The 19,479-nt window shown below is 41.8% G+C and overlaps 1 protein-coding gene across 4 annotated transcripts in view; it reads right to left on the bottom strand.

The window, feature by feature from the left end:
* Nucleotides 1–3,065: 3,065 nt before the first annotated feature.
* dmd (dystrophin) overlaps nt 3,066–19,479 on the bottom strand; it is a 305,560-nt gene continuing 289,146 nt past the window's right edge. For 2 of the 4 annotated variants that reach the window (XM_085348556.1, XM_085348559.1), the window contains 7 exons: nt 16,607–16,672; nt 13,546–13,704; nt 12,505–12,748; nt 7,682–7,796; nt 7,357–7,446; nt 7,028–7,053; nt 3,193–3,255 (listed from right to left, as the gene is read on the bottom strand). In XM_085348556.1, coding sequence (XP_085204682.1) covers nt 7,031–7,053; nt 7,357–7,446; nt 7,682–7,796; nt 12,505–12,748; nt 13,546–13,704; nt 16,607–16,672 — 697 coding nt within the window. In that variant the 3' untranslated portion in view covers nt 3,193–3,255; nt 7,028–7,030. Of the gene's footprint in view, nt 3,256–7,027; nt 7,054–7,356; nt 7,447–7,681; nt 7,797–12,504; nt 12,749–13,545; nt 13,705–16,606; nt 16,673–19,479 lie in introns of all 4 variants that reach the window. The other 2 variants (XM_085348560.1, XM_085348558.1) reach the window with 2 other exon arrangements.

Here is a 19,479-nt window from a genome sequence, read left to right as displayed (position 1 = left end):
GATGTCTGCGGCGTTCTCTGGTTGGTCTTTGCACTACTTTCACTGCCGTTAGCCTTTCCATGCACGCAGCTGAAAATGCTGGGAAGTCCTTGAACAGATCAATGCAACCAAATTTAAAAGTTTACCTTTGGAAATCACACAAACTTAAAATACTCCACTGCAATATTTTCCATTAGGAAGTCCTACCCTCTGCTCCTGCCTTTTCAGTGGTTCATTGTCAGCTTACTTATCCAGATCCACTCTCATCATATGCGGGAATATTTATCGCAGCAAACCCTGAGAAACAGGACTCGGAGATATTTCTTCAGTCTGTGTAGGTTCTCTGTCATCCAGGTCATGGTAGTCTAAGGAGCTGGGAAGGAACACAAATACAAGCTAAACAACATAGTGTGTGCTGTGTGGTGCAGCGAGTCCTCCTCAGACCTCTATAGTGTAGAAACCAAACACCATGTCGACAGGACCAGACTCAGCAGCACATCAACATCCAAAGGATGAAGGTCAGTGTTCATATTCCGGACAGAGAACGTTCATGCAGAGATTTCCTGCAGGATCCTGTGTTTACGTTTTCTTTTTAATTCAAAAAATCAAGTGTCTGAGTCAAATCAGTATAACTGCGTGCTTTATTGATATACAGTAAAGCATTTTATAATACAATAGTAAGGCATATATTTGGTGGAATCTGATATGTTGTGAAGTACTGATGTTATTTGAAAAATGATGAGACTGAAACAAACGTTAATTCAAAACCTGGCCAGTCAAATCAAACTTAGTGCCAGAAACATCTCTGGGATACTGCTCGATGCCAAAACACGCATGCACGTAATACTGTACCACTTTCACATACTTCTGAGTTGTTAAATATTAAATAATGATGAACTTCCTGTAGTCACACATGCTTTAATTGAAACAACACACAGCACAAAATCAAATAACCTTTAACCAAAGGAAAAAACGTAATGTTTGCTAGAATAAAATACCTCCTCCACATAGAAAAAGGTTTAGTATATCCCAGGTTTGACAGTAGTGCACAGGGATTAATGCATGGATGCACGGATAAATGCATCTGGGCATTCAGGCTGGAGGCTCCTACAGTGCATTTACTGAACAGTATAGTTCTGAAATGAATTAGCTAGCAATTTATTAATGCGAGGACTGAGAACAGCGGAGAAACTGCCTCTGAACTTTCACACAAACTCAATTTAACCAGTCTCTAAACATTCTTTCATAGTTCAGGAAATCCTCACAATCTAGCAGCCGTGTAACACTGCAGTGCTCAGATTCTAGTCTTACAGTACTGCTGAAGTCGGAAAGCTGTGTTAAAAATGAAATTCTCATGTTGCACGTGTCAGTGCAACAACCAAGATCGGAACTTCAAGGTCCAATGTAGAGCTGAAGCTGAAAACTAGATAATACTAATATTCTGAAGAAGATATAGGAAGTACTTATGGAGAAAGAGAGGGACACCATCAGATCTTTATCGCTGAAGAAATGCCTCTTGCTCACTTGCACCAAACATCTTTCTCTGACGTCTCAGGTGATGCACTTTTCAGGTCCTTACTGCTCTCATGCACATGTTTACTTTGCATCTCCACGAGAGAAAGAGGCAAGGTTGCTCTTGCAGCGCAGTTCAGTCATTAGAAATGACAGATCTGAACGAGGCCTTTGGGCAGTAAATAAGGTGAAAAACTGAGAATAACAACAGGGATGAATGTATGGAAAGAACTCAAACAGAACAAAGTTTGTCACCCAAAACCACACACACACACACACACACAAATATACAGAAAAAGAAGCACAATCGTGTTTCCCCAAAAGCTTGGCCAATGGCTAAAATGTCAATAAAATGAGAATTCAATTACTTGCAAATCATTTAAAATGTGTGTTTGATTTAATAAATGTTGAAACTAAGAATTTATTTTCTTCTTTAGGCTTTTATCTTTGACATAAGTCAAAGATACTTTTAAAAGTTCGTTCACTGTTATGCACCATAGTGGATGGAAGTCACTAATCCTCGCAGCTTTGTTGATGTGCTAGTTGGATTCCAAACAGATACCTTTGATTTGGAAGAGTTTCACACTCAGTGCCCTCCAAACATACAGAGCGACCTGCTGTGGCAGGGAGCAGCCTGCAGGAGCTGCTTGGCAACGTGATTCTGCAAAACTTTGTCAAATGACAGTCATTCTGCTTGATTAAGTACAAATTTGTTCATTCTTTCTTTCTTTCTTTTATTTTTAAATGAAGGAATGATTGCAGCTGACGAGGAAAGAGTCTTCTACTTTCATCTACAGCGTATGGCATAATATTTGAAAAATTGAAAATGAGATAAGGGAGCAGTTTTCTTAAATCTTAGCTTTTCTTTTTTTAGGCTTTGCAGCAGATTAAACCATAAGAAATGTTGTGGCTCTAAAGCAAAGGCTGGCTTCAGAAGCCATGTTTAAGACAAATACACACTTTATAGCAGCTGCTATAATGTAGTAAGTGTTTATTTAACTGCTATCATGCTAAATGATTAAATGACTTGCAAATTGATTTTTCCTTTTATTGACCTCTTCCATTGCTTCTCAACCTTTTGGAAAAAGGATTGCAATATGAAATTTAGGCACCACCACATACACGACCAAACACGCGTCCATACAGTCTTGCAGACACTCTACTTTAAAGATCCAATAGGTCTGCATTACTTTGACAGTGTATGTTTTACAAAGACATGTTTTCTCTTACAAAGCACCCTTATTATTTCAGTCATTCATTTTGATACAAATATGTCGTTCCCCCAGTTACAAAGAGATGGCAAATATATGACCATGCTTCTTCGTATCTCGACCCCAGCCCAGAGCCCCATTGTTGTTTTGTACAATTGCATAGAAGTTAAAAAACAAAAACAAAACCCCAAAACAGCCTCTCTTCATAATAAAACAACTTTAGGACATTTTAAGAAACTACTGAAATCTACATGTACTTTTTTGATGAGACCTTGCTGGAACTTTAATCTTTCACAAAAATAAATGTTATATATATATTCTCTTTGTAAACTGTTTCCAATCCAGTTGTTTTGACTAGAAAATCATGCGATAGGTAGGAAAGTAGGGAGGGATGGAGGAGAGGGGGGAGTTGGGGCTGAAGATTAAAGGCAGGATCAGAAGTGCAGGGCCTCGTGCTGTTTGGTGCTCCGTTCATCCGTCATCACACTGACCAGTGACTCCATGGCACGGCCCAGATCGTCAGCCATGTGAAACAAACTGCCAATGCTGGGACCTGAGGGGAGGAAGAACACACTTATGGAAGATTTCACCTAAACCCCGCTTGCACAAGAATTTTAGCATATCTGCACATGAAAAACGTTTTCTTTGTGCTATGATTTTCATTTTTTTGTGAACTTTTCACATATTTATGAAATAATGAGGGCTCAAAATGTTGAAAACATTTAAAGCTCTGTTAAGACCTGCAGCATATCAAAGTTACAGCCAATATCACAATGTAAACACTAAACTCTGTATAATTCAGCAAAGAAGGGATAGAAGCAGAGTCGTGTGACTAAACGGGAGCTGGCAGAAATACGTTTCTGCGTTGTTTCCTGGCATGACCTTGTTCAATCAATTTTTCACCTCAAAATTCTGCACACAAATAATATAATATAATATAATATAATATAATATAATATAATATAATATTATATTATGACAAAGTGAAAAAAGTTTGAAATTCTTGCATGTAAATAACACGTACAAAAATATTCACAGCTTTTCCTATGACACTCAAAAATGCGCTCAGGAAACTAGTTGGGTCCTTGATGATAACTTGCACCAGTGCGGTCTGGACCTTTTCCTGTTGGAAAATGAACCTTTGCCCCAGTTCAAGATGACAACAGTGGCTTCAGGACCACTCTGTGAACGTTTTTGAGTCACTAACCCAGCCAGAGCCCAGACTTTGGTTCAAGTCTGGGCTCTGGCTCCAAACTCTGAAGAGATCTGAAAATGTCTGTGTACTAATGCTCCCCATTCAAACAGTTGGAGCCTGAGCCCATCATACTTAAAAAGCCTGTAATTGCTTGAAGTGGTGCTTCAACACTTACAGTTTTCACCTTGTCATTATGGGCTATTGTGTGTGAATTTTGAGATGAAAAATGAATTTAATCCATTTTGGAACAAGGCTGTAACCTGACAAAATGTGGAACATTTATGTTGCTAGCTCCTGAATTTATGAGGTTACGAGAGGTCGAAAAAAAAGGATGAATTAAATCGTACAAATTTTTGAACCCGTTTATTAAGTGTACTAAATATACAGCTCAATGCACCAACTTTAATGATCTCATCTGAAAATGGAGAGGCATGTGTCTGAAAAACACATCTGAACATGTGCATGTTTGAAAACAAACTAACTGATAAGCGATACAGCACATTTTTAAAGCTCCCATGACCTCCACAGAGGCACTGAGGCCACCACACTGGAAACTCAATCAGATTCTAAACCCACAAGTTTCAGTTCTTAAACAAATCAATTAACAAACTGAAGCTGCTAAAAGGCTGCAACAAAGCAGTAACAGTCACAGTGTCATCTTGTATATGCAGCCATTACGTAAACACATAGCACCGACTTTACATTGGAGCACTAATTCCACTGCCTATCGTGAAAACAGGCGCCATGGTGCAGGCTGGACTGGGACACGCACTGGGACAGCCACTTGCACTTGGCACGTGTTCCTGTGCTGCCATGATTAGTACATTTTCTACTCTCGCGCAGAACTTAAGAGGGTTTTATGCTCATGTCTCATTCAAAAAAGCACTTTTTTTTTTCTATGCTTATGATTAACAGTCACAGCTCACACTCAGTGCTATTAACACATCAGTTGTGGTGCTTGGTACCCAATCATGGAGGGTGGGGATAATGACATCTCACCAATGACCTAATGTCCTGGCTCCACCTTGCTGTAGCATTTGTTTTGTACCTCGTCGATCTCTAGTTGTGATAGTAGTTACTTCTTCCAGATGTTGGAACAAAGCTACTAGTTGTTTCACCAGAAGTGTAAATGTTGGATTTCCAAGACTCCATAGATCCCATATCCTCTTCATGTATCTCTGTCGCTGGAATTACTTGTTAGTAGCATTCAAAAAGCCCCATATTCTCATTCAGTTCAATTACATTTTATGTACAGCGCCAATTCACAACAACAGTCGCCTCAAGGCGCTTTATATTGTAAGGTAGACCCTACAACAATACATATGGACCCAACAATCATGACCCCCTTAAGCACTCTGGTGACAGAGAGAAGGAAAAACTCCCTCCAGCAGGAACAGGCTCAGGGAGGGGCGGGGCCATCTGCCGCAACCGGTTGGGGTGAGGGGAGAAAGACAGAAGACATTCCTTGTCTACTCGTGCCTTCTTGTTCCAGTAGCCAGTGTGTCCTGGTTCTGTCACACCTGACACGGTATTTTTCGGACCATAAGGCGCACTGTCGATGAACGGGTCTGTTCACATAAATAAGGCTCACCGGATTATCAGGCGCATTAGCGAAACAAAACAGTCAGATAAGTCAAACTTTACTCGACTCATTCTTCTTGCTTCCTCCACTTCTGTACCATTGATTCATTAATGTTAAATTCTCTGGCAGCTGCTCTATTCCCATGTTGTTGCAGTATATTAATGACTAACCTTCTATTGTGGATGGATTATCTCAGTTATTCTCCTGACTGACGTTTGGTCCGTTTACAGCATCCTGCCATGCGATTGCATTTGTCTCTAACCATCGGGAACCCTCACGTTAACTTTTATCGAGTGGAAAAAAGTTAGCGTTCATCCTCCAGCTTCGCTGTGTTTATGCTATGCTAACATAGCTGTGTCGCTACGATCACGTAGCACATCATTATATACCAGCTAGCCCAACTTCAGTAACCCTACAAACGTCACTGCTGTTTAGTTTTCTGTCTTCATTTATGTTGGAAGTGATAGCAGAGCTGTACGTTTTAATTGTTCAGAAATCTCTCAGTCAGAACATGCTATATCATGTTTAGGTGGAAACTAGCGAGCTAACTTCCTGCTAACTGGTAACTCCGTTAAATTTAATAAACTCTGTTTTCATGGATGCCTGCATGTACAACTTAATTGTTACACCTGGTAAAGCAGCAACGCTGATCATTTTATTAAAGATGAAAGAATTTAGACAGTTTTGTAACTCTCAGTGATGCCGAGTGTTCGTTTGGCTTTGGGACATGAAACAGACGGAGTTTAGGACCCAGATTCCTCCGTGAGGCTCTTGACTACGGTAGCCGTAATGCTCCAACAATCCATCCAGCGGTGCGGCTTCGTAGCTTAGCAAAGTCGTACTAAAACATTTTGACAGATTTCTGAGTGCCGTGCACATAAAATCGGTTCCAGGTCAGTAAGCACAACCAGAATTCATACATAAGGAGCACTGCTGATTTTTGAGAAAATGAAAGGATTTTAAGTGCACCTTATAGTGCAGAAAATACAGACCCTGACTACATACTGGTCAGAAGTTGAACCCCAGAGCCTAAGCAACAGTAGCTTCCTGTTGGCGGTGCATCAGCAGCCCTGACAGCTAAGATGTTGGTTAATTCGACATTTTGCTGCAGTTTTCTTTTTCTCTGTTCTACAAGGCGCGTGAGTGCACAGCGAAGGTAGAGAAAGGGCTGGTTGTACTCATTAGTTCATTTTCATTGTCAGTGCTTGTAGGGCCAGTGGCCCAGTATGCCAGATTACCAGTCCAGCACTGCTGTGGTGCGACAGAAAAGGGGGGAAGGAAATGAAAGCAAAAGCAAAAGAGGATAGATATTTACATTTTCCCACAGCATCACTGCACCATGTCATCTCCACTCTGCCATAATATGCCCAAATTTCCGAATAATTTCTTCAGCTGTTAGACTTCTATTAAGAGCTCGGCTCTGTTCCAGATGATATTTAAACCATAATTTTTTAGGGCAAAAAGTGTTGCAAACATGGTACTGATACAGCAGTAACAGAAGCGTGCAACAGTAGAGTGGGGAAGGAAAGAGGAAGGTAAGCCACTAACCTCTCATGGGTGTGCCTTTCTCCCTTCTAGCTCATGTAAAAAGGAGGAAAGAAAGAAAAGACAAGAAAGAAGGTAAAATCATCTTGTGTTGGTAACAGAGAGGAAGAAAGACGCTTGAAGGTGACACTGAAATGATGAATTACAGCTATGATAAAGTTTGATATAAGTATGTAATTGAAAGGAACTCTTCAACAAAGCAGAAGAGTGTTTGAAACCCATAACCTGAGCACTACATCAATCACAGCATAGTTATTCATATAAATGAGATGCTCAGTTTAGTTTCAGTAAAAGGAGGCATCTTGCTGCAGAAGAGGTGAATTATTTCATACCCTGACTTTGAGGGAAAGAGTTGTTGAGCTGTTCCATCACTTCCTCCAGCCCAGCTGCATCTTGGGATGGGCTGGACAGCTCATCATCACCTGAAACAGAAAAGAAACAAAGCGTTTAAGGATAGTTGGACGAGTACTGACCCGAACACACGTACGCACACACACAGCATGAAACACACATGCAAGTCTTTAGCGTGTGTGTTGTCTCATGTAAACCGATGTCCAAGGTACATCTACAGGTACTAGAAATCTATTTATATCGTCTATGCGTCACAAAGGGTGGATGTAAATTAAAGAATATAAATGGATGTGTGGGTGTTTTTACCCATTGTATCAGTAGTTTGGCTGGCAGCCACACGCAGCAGAGGGAGAGAGGAGTCGGAACGCTGAGAGGAGGTGGATGGCGAGGACAGAGCTGTGCCGTTTACCTTGGAATCCGTCTGAGGCACACATGACATAAGGACAGCATCTTTTATTTGCTGTTTGTACACTGTTGTGCAGAGCTTAGAGTCAGTCATAAATACAGATACATTTACAGTATAAAATAACGTGCAAGTTGAGGTAACGTAGGTTTTTTTCTATAAAGAGATAAAGATAAAAAAAAACCCAATATGTCGAGTACAACACAAACAAAACAAGAAACTGGCAGTAATACGACAGAGCAGAGACGCGTGCACCCTGCTTATTCTCAGCTCTTTGCTCACTGATGAAAATCAGAGACCATCAGTATCTTGTGCTACTTGGAATTGACGCCCAGCTTAAGAGCATTTTATCATCAGTAGATATTGAAGAATAGTCTAAACTCACTTGATCAAATCCAGTAAAGTTTAACTGTCTTTTACCTTGTTAGGTAGTATTCCTAAACATCTTAGGGAATACTACCTAACAAGGACTAACAATAGGCTAGCATACATGTGTGGGCCTTAGTTTTTCCAAATACAAACAATAAGAAATATTCAGAAACACCTTCACCTGCTGAGGGTTTCCATCAAGAAAATGGTGATTAGATCCAAGCAAGTAAAGAAGAAATAAAAACAGAGTGGAAGAAGAGTGGACCAAGGAGAAGAGTGAGCTTCAGAAGCAGAGAAAAGAAGAAACCACACCAGAGTTTACTGAACTTCAAAGGAAAGCTGGAGACTAAGTCAGCTGACCAGAAGGGAACAGATGGGTTAACATCTATTGCGTTCAACTTCGTGTCTTTGCAATTCAGCGCAACAACGTGATTGGATGTCTCAGTGGGTGTGGCCAGATGCCTCTCAGAAGATGTGACGCCCAGAAACAGAGGGAGGGTAGAAAGACCAGATATAAAAGTTAGGTGAAGAAGAAAAAAGTTTTTTCCCTTCATCTACTGCGAGATGAAAAGATCAGGCATAAGATGTTCAGTTAAAATATTCCAGCAGAGATGCCAGAAGGATTATCCGCTCCCCAAACTGTGAACCTGCAGATTGGGTTTGTGTTTTTTGGCTTTTTCGCTGCTCATTTTTGCCGTGTTAGAGTATGGAATCAAGAAGATTTGCATTTCCACTTGGAAATATAGAGATATGCCAAATATCCTTGGGCAAGATACTGTGTGAATGTGAGACAGAAAGCGCTTTCAGAATTGAATTAAAAAACAGGAGCTCACTGTATGGAAAAAATTAGCAGACATCCAAAAGTTAGAGATTGTCCTTTTGTCTCAACATCTCACTCATCCTACTTAAGACTTTTTATGTTTAATAAGGATATTATGCAGTATAGAGATACAAGCTCATGAAGAATTAGGACATTAGATGTCTCTGAACATAGTCCAATTTATATGGATTTGAAAATTCAAAACAACAATAAATTTTCATCCATCCATTTGCTTCCGCTTCTCCTTTTCAGGGTCGCGGGGGGTGCTGGAGCCTATCCCAGCGGTCATAGGGCGAGAGGCGGGGTACACCCTGGACTGGTCGCCAGTCTGTCGCAGGGCCAACACACAGGGACAGACAACCATTCATGCTCACATTCATTCCTCCATGGACAATTTGGATTACTCAATTAACCTATCCCCACAAGCTGCATGTCTTTGGACGGTGGGAGGAAGCTGGAGTACCCAGAGGGAACCCACGCAAACACGGGGAGAACATGCAAACTCCACACAGAAAGACCCCGGCCTGATGGTGGAACTGAACTCAGGACCTTCTTGCTGTGAGGCAACAGTGCTAACCACCGTGCCACCGTGCTGGAAACTTTAAATTTACTGAAAGGATCGATCCTTTTAATGGTCTTCTTGGACTTGGCAACCCTATCCCTAACCCCTAACCCTATTTCTTTGTGCTAAAAGGAGAGCGCCACAGAATATCCAGTGGTTTCACTGGTTCTATTGATTTATCTGATCATGCTCCTCTTTCAAGCATTGTTCAAACTGGTGAGAACCCAAACAAAAAAAAAACGCATATAAAAGGAAGGCAGAACAATCAAGATTAATAGAGCTTAAAACGCAGCGCAAGGAGGGAAAGAACCAAACCCTGATTACAAAACATAAATACACTATACTCACAGGAAATGGTAAAACGATGGTATTCACAAAACAAAATGTTTATGAATCAGGCCATAAATCAGTCAAACTATTAGCAAGAAAACCTCAATAAACAGCAAGTAGACAATACGATATACAAGATAAGAGATCCAAAGTCAAAAACTGTACAGTATCCCCTCAGGTAAAGAGTTTGGGTCTCAGAATGATTGATTTTAATTTATTTTATTCATTTGCCCCCAGAAAGCCATCAGCTGGATGAATGTCTAAAATGCAGGAGTCCATGTTTGCTAAACAACATTTAGACAAGCCTGTGAAATACTGCGAGAACACAGTCTGGTCAGACCGAAACTGAACCGTTTGGATGACAGACACCATTCCAAAAAACACAAACACAAAGATTAATAGTTTTCAGAAACTGGAACAGTATAGAGATAATGGTCTGTAAATGTCTGCGATTCTCTTGCTAACATGTCCTGCTACTGATGTCCCTTCGCCTGGCGTGCTTGAATAATTGCCAGAGGTCGAAAGACATCCATACCACAGCGTTCTGACACACGCAGATGTCGCACACTCTCACCGGCTTGTTCAGATCAAACTTGATGAGCACTTGTGGCACAGTAGACGCCCACAGTGGCGGCAGCGATGTTTTTATGGGCTCTCTTTGCAAAGCATAACTAGAAGGCAACTGCTTGGATGCAACCTGGTGGCTGAAATATGATACCCTGATTACTCCCAGGTGAGCCCCGCCCCTCACAACAGCACAGGCTTGCGTTTGCCTTCACATAGGCCAGGAGTAGAACTGTGTTCCCTCTGCTGTCAGCTTTGTCCAGAGGATATTCAGGCATACGCTGGAGTAGAGCAGGGCGATATGGCCAAAAATATTTATCACGATATATATTTGAAAATTTGCGATAACGATATAACTGACGATATAATTGATGCGAGACAAAATACAACTCCACAACATTACTAGCGCAAAAAGACAACCTTCCATTTATTTTCACTTAAACAAGAAGCTGGTTTTTATGTACATTAAAGCTTTATAAAAATGTAACAGTGCAAATGCAAATTCCTTGCTGAAAGTTTAACCAAAAGGCATTTCCAGTAGAAATGGGCTGACATATCCTGAGCATAACCATGTATAATATCCACTGAAGTTAAAAAGAGGTGCTTTGCAACATTAAACTGCAGTGTGCAGTACGTATTTTTCGGACCATAAGGTGCACGGGATTATAAGGCACATTAAGCGAAACAAAGCAGTCAGATAAATCAAACTTTATTAAACTCCTTCTTCTTGCTTCCTCCACTTCTGTACCATTGATTCATTAATGTTGAATTCTCTGCAGCGGCTCTATTCCCATGTTGTTGCAGTATACTAATGACTAACCTCGTATTGTGGATGGATTATCTCAGTTGTTCTCCTGACTGAAGTTTGGTCCGTTTACAGCATCCTGCCATGCGATTGCATTTGTTTCTAACCATGAGGAACCTTCACGTTAACTTTTATAAGTGGAAAAGTGTTAGTGTTCGTCCTCCAGCTTCACTGTTTATGTTATGCTAACATAGCTGTGTCGCTAGCGATCACGTAGCACATCATTATATACCAGCTAGCCCAACTTCAGTAACCCTACAAACGTCACTGCTGTTTAGTTTTCTGTCTTCATTTATGTTGGAAGTGATAGCAGAGCTGTACGTTTGATTTTTTTCAGAAATCTCTCAGTCAGAACATGCTATATCATGCTGAGGTAACTAGCGAAACTAGCGAGCTAACTTCCGCTAGCTTCCTGCTAGCTTCTAACTCCGTTAAATGTAATACATTTTGTTTTCATGGATGCCTGGAAGTTAAACTTCATAGTTACACCTGGTAAAGCAGCAATGCTGATCGTTTTATTAAAGATGAAAGAATTTAGACAGTTTTTAACTCTTAGTGATGCTGCAGTGTTCGTTTGACCTGAAGCATACGGAGTTTAGGACCCAGATTACTCCCAGCTTTAAGGGCATCTTAGTCCGACAAATACGACAATAACGACGGCCGCTTGCATGTTCTGCAAAAAAATGTGCTTTGTCGTGTATCTGACGGACAAACACCAAACCAGTTCCACATCACTGAAGTTGCACCATTTTTACAAACCAATTCTGGTTCATCTGTTTCACTCAACAATCGGCCATGTGCGTATGAAAACAAAGGCACTGCGCATGCGCGTTTTACTCCCATTCTATCGCGATATTTCATTTTCCTATCGTTGCCTAACATTATACCGGTATTACCGTGAACGGTATAATATGGCCCAGCCCTACGCTGGAGGAACAACTCAAAAATGGCAGCAGCATTTTCTTTGCCTTTATGGCACATAATGCGGTGGTGACTGACTGCCGAGTTCGACAGTCTCAGCATCAATGTTGGACTCTGTGAGAAGGACTCTGACATTGTGAAGGCAACCCTGCATCACAGCCAGATGCAGAGCATTATTTCCATACTCGTCCTACACACTCGACCATTTCCTTGACTTCCTTTTTATCCACTGGAACGTAAACTTGGGCCGACCCAGAACCCAACACCACTGGGTAGAGAATGGTAACACAGAAATGTGGAACTTGGAGTGTGGTTAAAGTAAAATCAGGATGCGTGAACTGGAGTGTGTGCATACCTGCTCCAGGAGCTGTCTCAGTCTGTGAAGCTGGGACTCCAGCTGTTTGTTGTGGTCCTCCAGTATCTGCATCCGGGCCTCTAGACGGCCTTTATGTTGCCGTAGCAACTTAGCCTCAGCGATAAGCTCAGCATCACGTGTGCACTGTGGTGACACTGGTAGCATCTCCGGGGGCGATGGCAGTGGGGAAAGACCCTTTCTGTCGTGTGTCTTCTTCAGACGGTCGTACTCTGCTTGCAGTTTCCTGCACAGATGAACAGAAATGAGGTCACTTCCTACTACAAGCTCTGGTAGTGGGCCAGGAACAGATGGATTCGAATGAGGGCAGTGAACCTTTCAACCAGATTATTTAACACAATCCTGAAGAGTAAGACGAAGCCTGAGCAATGGAAAAGGAAGCAATTTCAAGAACAAGGGTGATGTGCAGAGCTATAGTAGGTACAGAGGATGAGTTGATGAGCCATACCATGAAGCTATGGGAACGATTTGTTAAAGCTAGCGAGGTGAAGGCAGAAGCAAAAGAACAAGACTTCTTATTTTTATTTTAATAAAAATAAGATGTATCACAATCTTATTATAAATGAAGCCACACTTGTGTCTGCTGTGGAAAAGGAATAAATGAGTATGATGTGGGCATCGCATTTTACAGACTGTCCTTTCAACCGACAGAAGACTTGAATCATTTCTTAGTGTTCATGAATGATTTAAAGTTGTGCCATCATTGTATAATTGGTCATATTTACATTACGTATGACTTATGGCGCGTTAGTTCAGTTTAAATAAAGTTAAAGAGACAGGATGATGATTCAGGCAGCAAAGGTTAAGTTTTGGAGCAAAGCAAAAAGAAAAAACCCAAGAAACAGTTCTTAATGCTCGTCAGGGACAGTTACTTGTTGTTTTGTCCCCTGACTAGATCTGGATTTTCTAGTCAACCCTTGTGGTCAAATCTAAAGTCCGTTAAATGTGTCATGTGACCGCTTTCAGATTCAAAGCTGAGTTGTGTAGACTGGAGTGTGAGGCACAGTAACAGGATCCACTGACCTGTTCTCCTGCTCCAGGTCATTAAGGACCCTCTCCAGCTCTCCCTTCTCCTCTGTCTCCATGGAGATGAGGATCTGGGCGGGGCTGCGGGGCTGGCTGAGAGGAGAGCCTTGGTTCAGAGACTGGCAGTAGTGCTGGATCAACATGTGCTCGTCATCGCTGCAGACACACACACGTCAAACATACCCACCAATGATGCACACACATAGCAACAGAGATGCCAGTGCACGTACACACAGACACACACACGCACGGAAAATGAAGGAAAAAGAAAAGCAATTGAATGAAAGAGCAGCAGCTAAACACAACAGCACCACAAAAGAAAGAAACATGAAGCGCATGGAGACAGAGAGAGGGCCAGAGCGATCTCCTGTCAGGAACACTGGACTGGTCACACGCTGCCAGCTCTGAGCAATGAGTTCTGTGGCCTGAAGATTCAGGAGCATTTAAATAGGTCAGGTTTTTAGCTATGGCGCTCACTGCACTGCTACCATGAATATTATGGGATATGTGCTTCACCTTCAACATGACTGCTGATTTGAAAGTGAAATCCACTTCGGGTAAAGTGGACTCTCAGCTGTCTTTAAACTTTTTATTCATGGACCACACCTCATCAACCAAACTCCATATTGCTCTTTATGTGGATGTGAAGCCCGAAGCCGTTTTTGAACTTAGCCTTAGTTCAATTTCCATGTGTGCTGGACTACTTTTAAATGTTGGTGTTTGTCAAGGAACTAACAGGGCTGCAACTTTTTTTTTGAAAGTGGTTAAAGCCCACTTTCAAAGGTAAGAACACTACTAGAACAAGACTATTGTTCCATTATTGTTACAACAGGTAAGGTAAAGACGCACAAAAGGAACAATAAGTTATCCTATACTGAGTAGTCCTTAGCTTTAAATCTGGTACCAGGTAAAACCACCTAACTTCTCTTCTTCTGCCTGTCCTGTCTTCCATACATCTTCATCTCCAAGTGAAATCATCTCACATCCTTTTCTTTATTCTCCCTGGAAATCTGGACTTCTAGCTAGCAACACACTCTGTGCCAAACTCTTTATTTCCTGATGTCTGTTAAACTAATAGAAATGATCTAAAGGTTTAACAGACTTTACTGCCTTTATGCTCGAGTGCAGCATTCGTTCCGCCCCTCTTTAACCCCCCGAGTATAAACACTAACTGATGCCACTGAACCAAAAGTAAAAATGCAAATGTGGGGAGTAAAAGCCAAAAGCTGTCAGAAAAATAAATACTCAAGAAAAGTACAGAAATCTGAAAATTCTATTCAAATACAGTAACAAAATATTTGTACTTTGTAACTTCCCACCTCTGCTTAGTTACCTTTAAAAATGGCTGGTTCCCCCCCCCACACACACACACACCAGCTTTAATGCTACAGGTGATCTGTGATCTGATTCTAAGCTTTATGCTAAACAGGTGTGAGGGTGTTTAATACTGTGCCTCTGTGTCAATATAGTTATAGCAGTATCAGTTATTCAGAAATAATAACCACAATCAACACAACATCATTTATCTGTTGTTTCTCACCCTTTTGCTACCTCCAAACTTAAACATAGCCTCATGAGCCCCTGTGGTTGTGTAATTGAATAGCACAGCAAAAAGTGCTTGTGTGAATGTACAAGTTGTGTAAAGCACTTTGAGTTCTCAGATCAAGTAGAAAAGTGCTTTATAAGTCTTCATTATGACCCTGCCTCTTTGATTTCACTGTACGTGTGTTTGTATTTGGAAGAAAGAGGAACCTGTAGCCCAGCGGTCCCCGACCCCCGGGCCACGGTCTGCTAGTCGTTTGGTACCAGGCTGTGAGAGTCGAGGCTCGGGTGTGAAATTTATCGTTTTCAGGGTTTTAATCGTTAACTCGGTTCCCCCGGGTCTTTTCCCGTGTTGTAGTTTGTGCATCTTATTTTGAAAGACATTTTTACATGTTACCATAGCGACCACAGAGCATTAAGGGGCAGAGAGGAGGATGTTACTCTCAGTGTTGTTGGTGCATTTCTAGAGGACGCTGCTAATAAAGTTACACAGTTACACAGTGAATTCACGTTTATTATTATATTTACAAAATACCAGTTTCTGTCTCGGTCGTATAGTTTTATTTTGGTGCGATCGTGCGCCACGCCTTAAAGGCCGTGAAAATATCTTCTGACATTAAACTGTCCGTGACACAAAGGCACCGCTGCTGTAGCTGATGCCATCCTGGTGCCATTGACCTCTTTCAGGACTTGTTTGGCTGAATATTATAACACTATGTGCTGGATCTATATTTCCTGAGGTGGCTACTGTCACCACATATTGGGGCAACTGACCATTTAAGATTTTGCGTTTAGCTTTCTCATTAAAATGTAGCCACTTTTGAATATTCAGTCCTGCCAATCAGAGCAGAGAAAGTAACCACTACAAGTTTTGTCGTTGCTGTGAGGACTTTGAAAACATACAAACTTTTACTGATGTATTAATGCATAAACATGCTCCTGTCATACTTGGACATTTAAGAGTGTGGGTATGTTTATGTCTTGTGTAGAGGTTGTGGAGGTAGGGCACAGTTTACTGCTAGAACAGTAAGTTAATAAAACGTAAACAGAAATGGAAAAGAGTAATGATTAAGCACGCCAAGGCCTTCATTTTGACTGCAAGGCAGCCAACGTGGACGGACCGTCTGCTCCTCTCTCTGTGCCTTGCTGTTTATTTTGTTTAAATAAGTAAATTTGTTTAGACTCAAGTCTAGAAAGTTGTTGGGATGATGCTGTTTTTGGTAAGAAATCTGACGGGACTGTGAAGGAGAAAGAATCATGATAACAGACAAAAACATTATATCCCTCAGGACAACATGATCATCGAACCCACCAACTGCACTACAGCTACGTTTGTGTGGCTGTGATGATGCACACGAGAATAACACCTGGATCCAGGAAACTCAGCACAGTCACTGACATATACAAAAACCAGCCAATGGAAACAAAGAAGACAGAGCCAGTTCACAGACATCAAGGCAGTAAGTGAGTGAGAAGGGTTTGGCAGAACAAGACACAGACAAAAAGCGGTTCTCACATGCTCTCATTGGGTGAGATACTGTCAGTGAGATAAGAGCCATTACGATTCTCCATTTCTGCTAACCTGCAGAGGGGGAAGAAACAGAACAGTCAGTCCCCAAACCAAATGGTTGAACAATTAGCAGATGAGAAGGACACACAATGCTAAACCTTTCATGTCACTGAGAGTTTTCAGAGTACTCAAGAACATTTAGTTCGACAGGGAAAAACTCATTTTACTGGGAAACTGGTTTAAAATATAAAATATCATTGTTTTTCCCCAGTGTTTGCCATATGTTGTCATTATTTTGTCCTTTGCAGATGAATGTTAGACGCTACAGGGAATTAATGGCAGAGCCCAGCAGATTTCAGCATATCACATGGGAAAAGCTTCAGCCATGCCAAGCTAAGCATTTACTGCAAGGACCTTCTGTTTCCAACGTACAGACCACTTCATACAAAAGTATTAACAGAAATGTTCAGAATGAACAACAACATATTCCTAAGGATAGTGCTGCCTTAAAGACTTTCACCCAAGCTCATTGCAGAGAAATAAAAGCCAAACGTCCCAAAGAAAGACCCTCCTCTGGCATAGTAACCATGTTACGTGTGACATGTGATGAACGTTTTGATCAACTGGGACTGGACACGAGTAGAAGAAGTCATTTCTTGAAACTTTCATTAATAGATTAAATAGACACATTTGTAACATTGACACTGACATTCCATTCTTCCCCCTCCTCTCCTCTCCGGACGGACTGTGACAGACTGACGACTAAGGCTGGTGTTGTTACAATTAACAGATAACCTCATGGCTTGGGAACCATCAGCTCACTAAAGGCTTAACCATGTTATTTCTGCACCCTACCACCAGCTTTAATCAGCTGCTGGATGTTTTCTGTGCCGATCTGGGCCTAACAGGCTGAAAGCGCTGGGCTGAAGGGTTTGTTTGTGTTAGCCTAAAGCAACAGTGAGACGTGTCAGAACCCTGGCAGAGATCAAATACTTAGCCTTGGCTTAACGTTTGGCTCACACCAGAGGAAAGCCAACAGCTCCCGACTGACTAAAATGCAACTGACCAGCTGCCTGATTGAGTCATTGTTTAATTTAACTTCTTCTAGTCCCTCAGCAGTGGGTTAGTGGGAGCAGTTAGCTGCAAACTAAATTAACATGTAAGCAATAAGTTCTGACTATATTAATGGCCTTTGCCCAGAGTCCAGTACTGGAGAGTATTACATGGATATAATATTAGTTTATGGAGATGTAGATTTAGTTTGTACTTCAGTCAGATTCAGTCTTGATCGTGAGCTTAGTTAGACCATGACTAACTGAAAACAACTTGAGCATACTTGGCATTAAAAGCACAAAGACTCCGGGCTGTAAGGACTGTTCGCAGTGACTCATGACCTGAACTTAAATACAAAGTCATTATTGTATGAAATTGACACGTCTTTGAAAAGGAGATGTGTTTGGTGACTACATCAGTGAAAAGTCATCACTCTTCAGGTCCAGGTCGATGAGAAGGTGACACATTTAGGACCTAAAGAAGGCAGCAGGTTTCAGGTGTAAATCACTGAGCATCTGCTCGTGGGACGTGCAGAATGTACGTGGAGCCAACAGGTATGTGAAGGTACCTTACATCAGAAAGAGAGAAAGCTCCAGCAATCCCACAATCCAGTGAGGACAGGAAAAACTGTCCTCTGTGACTAAATGTCTGCATGAGCACAGTGGGGGAGGGGCACAGAAAATGCTTTGCTTTAGCATTTTTCCCCAAAATAATAATTTCAAGTCACATGAGTCAAAATGACTGTTCTGCAGAGAACATCACGCTGCCCGTAACATCGTTCATGCTTGGGTTTGTGGTGGATCAGTGATGGTCTGCGGAGGCCGATCCATGGAGGGACAATGAACCTCTACAGCACCGTGACTGCCCTTAGGCATCGGATCGAAAACCTCGGACCCATTATCAGATCCTATCCTGGTGCAGGTGGTCCTGGGTTCGTTCCCAGTGCGTAACAACGCCTGGCCTCATGTAGTGTGCAGGTACTTCCTGTAGGATGAAAGGGTCCACACCACTGACTGCCCCTCGCCTGTCCTAAATCCAGTGGAACAGCTCTGGGACACTATGTTTCGGTTTCATTCGTGCAGGAAAATCAGTAACGCCTTGGACCAGATCTGGGAGGAGATCACCCAGGACACCGTCTGTTCTCTGATTATAGTGGCACACGGGGGGCTTACAGACTACTCTTCCACATTCTGAACGGCTGCACTGAAATATCGGCACAATGGACGAGCCTGTTGCATCGTTCGTTCACTCGATTTTTGGGGTGTCTTTCAATTCAGCCCTCTGTAGGTCGATCGTTTTTCCTTTACATTAAAATATATGGCATCCTTTATTTGCTAACACATTAACCAGTCCTTTTTAGTATAGATATCCAGCATGAGCAGTGTATCAGAAAGATAACCAGAGTAAAGACAGAGCAGCATGATTTCATTTGTAAAGGGAAAAAAGCTGCCCAGCTGCTTGGCCTCATGTGAAAAAATAGATGCCCTCCCTCGTTGAATCATTGGGGGGTCCAGACCCAGGTCAGCTGCATTCAAACGAGACCCCTCAACTACAACTTGCACTAATCTATACAGTTTGGTAGAATGAAAAACTTAATTGGCCGTATTACAGTTTGCAGTGCAAACTCAGTTTATTCAGTTCACAGTAGTTTAGTGCTTCTGCAGCAATCATGGTAACTAGCCTGGCTGACGAGGACACTGAGCGGTTGGACTTTCACTTCACGTTTATTTGAAACTTAAAAGAGTTCATTCACCAGTTTGTGAAGCTACTGGAAAATTGCAAAAGAAATGGAAACCAGCTGTGAGCCACTATCTCCCCTGCTTACC

Source organism: Diplotaxodon limnothrissa, linkage group LG23, assembly GCF_057381915.1.
Source record: "Diplotaxodon limnothrissa isolate DT_005_m linkage group LG23, D_limnothrissa_male_GT1.1, whole genome shotgun sequence".
Lineage (NCBI taxonomy): Eukaryota > Metazoa > Chordata > Actinopteri > Cichliformes > Cichlidae > Diplotaxodon > Diplotaxodon limnothrissa.
The sequence above is the reverse complement of the archived record's forward strand: the minus strand, read 5'-3'. Positions and strand labels throughout refer to the sequence as shown.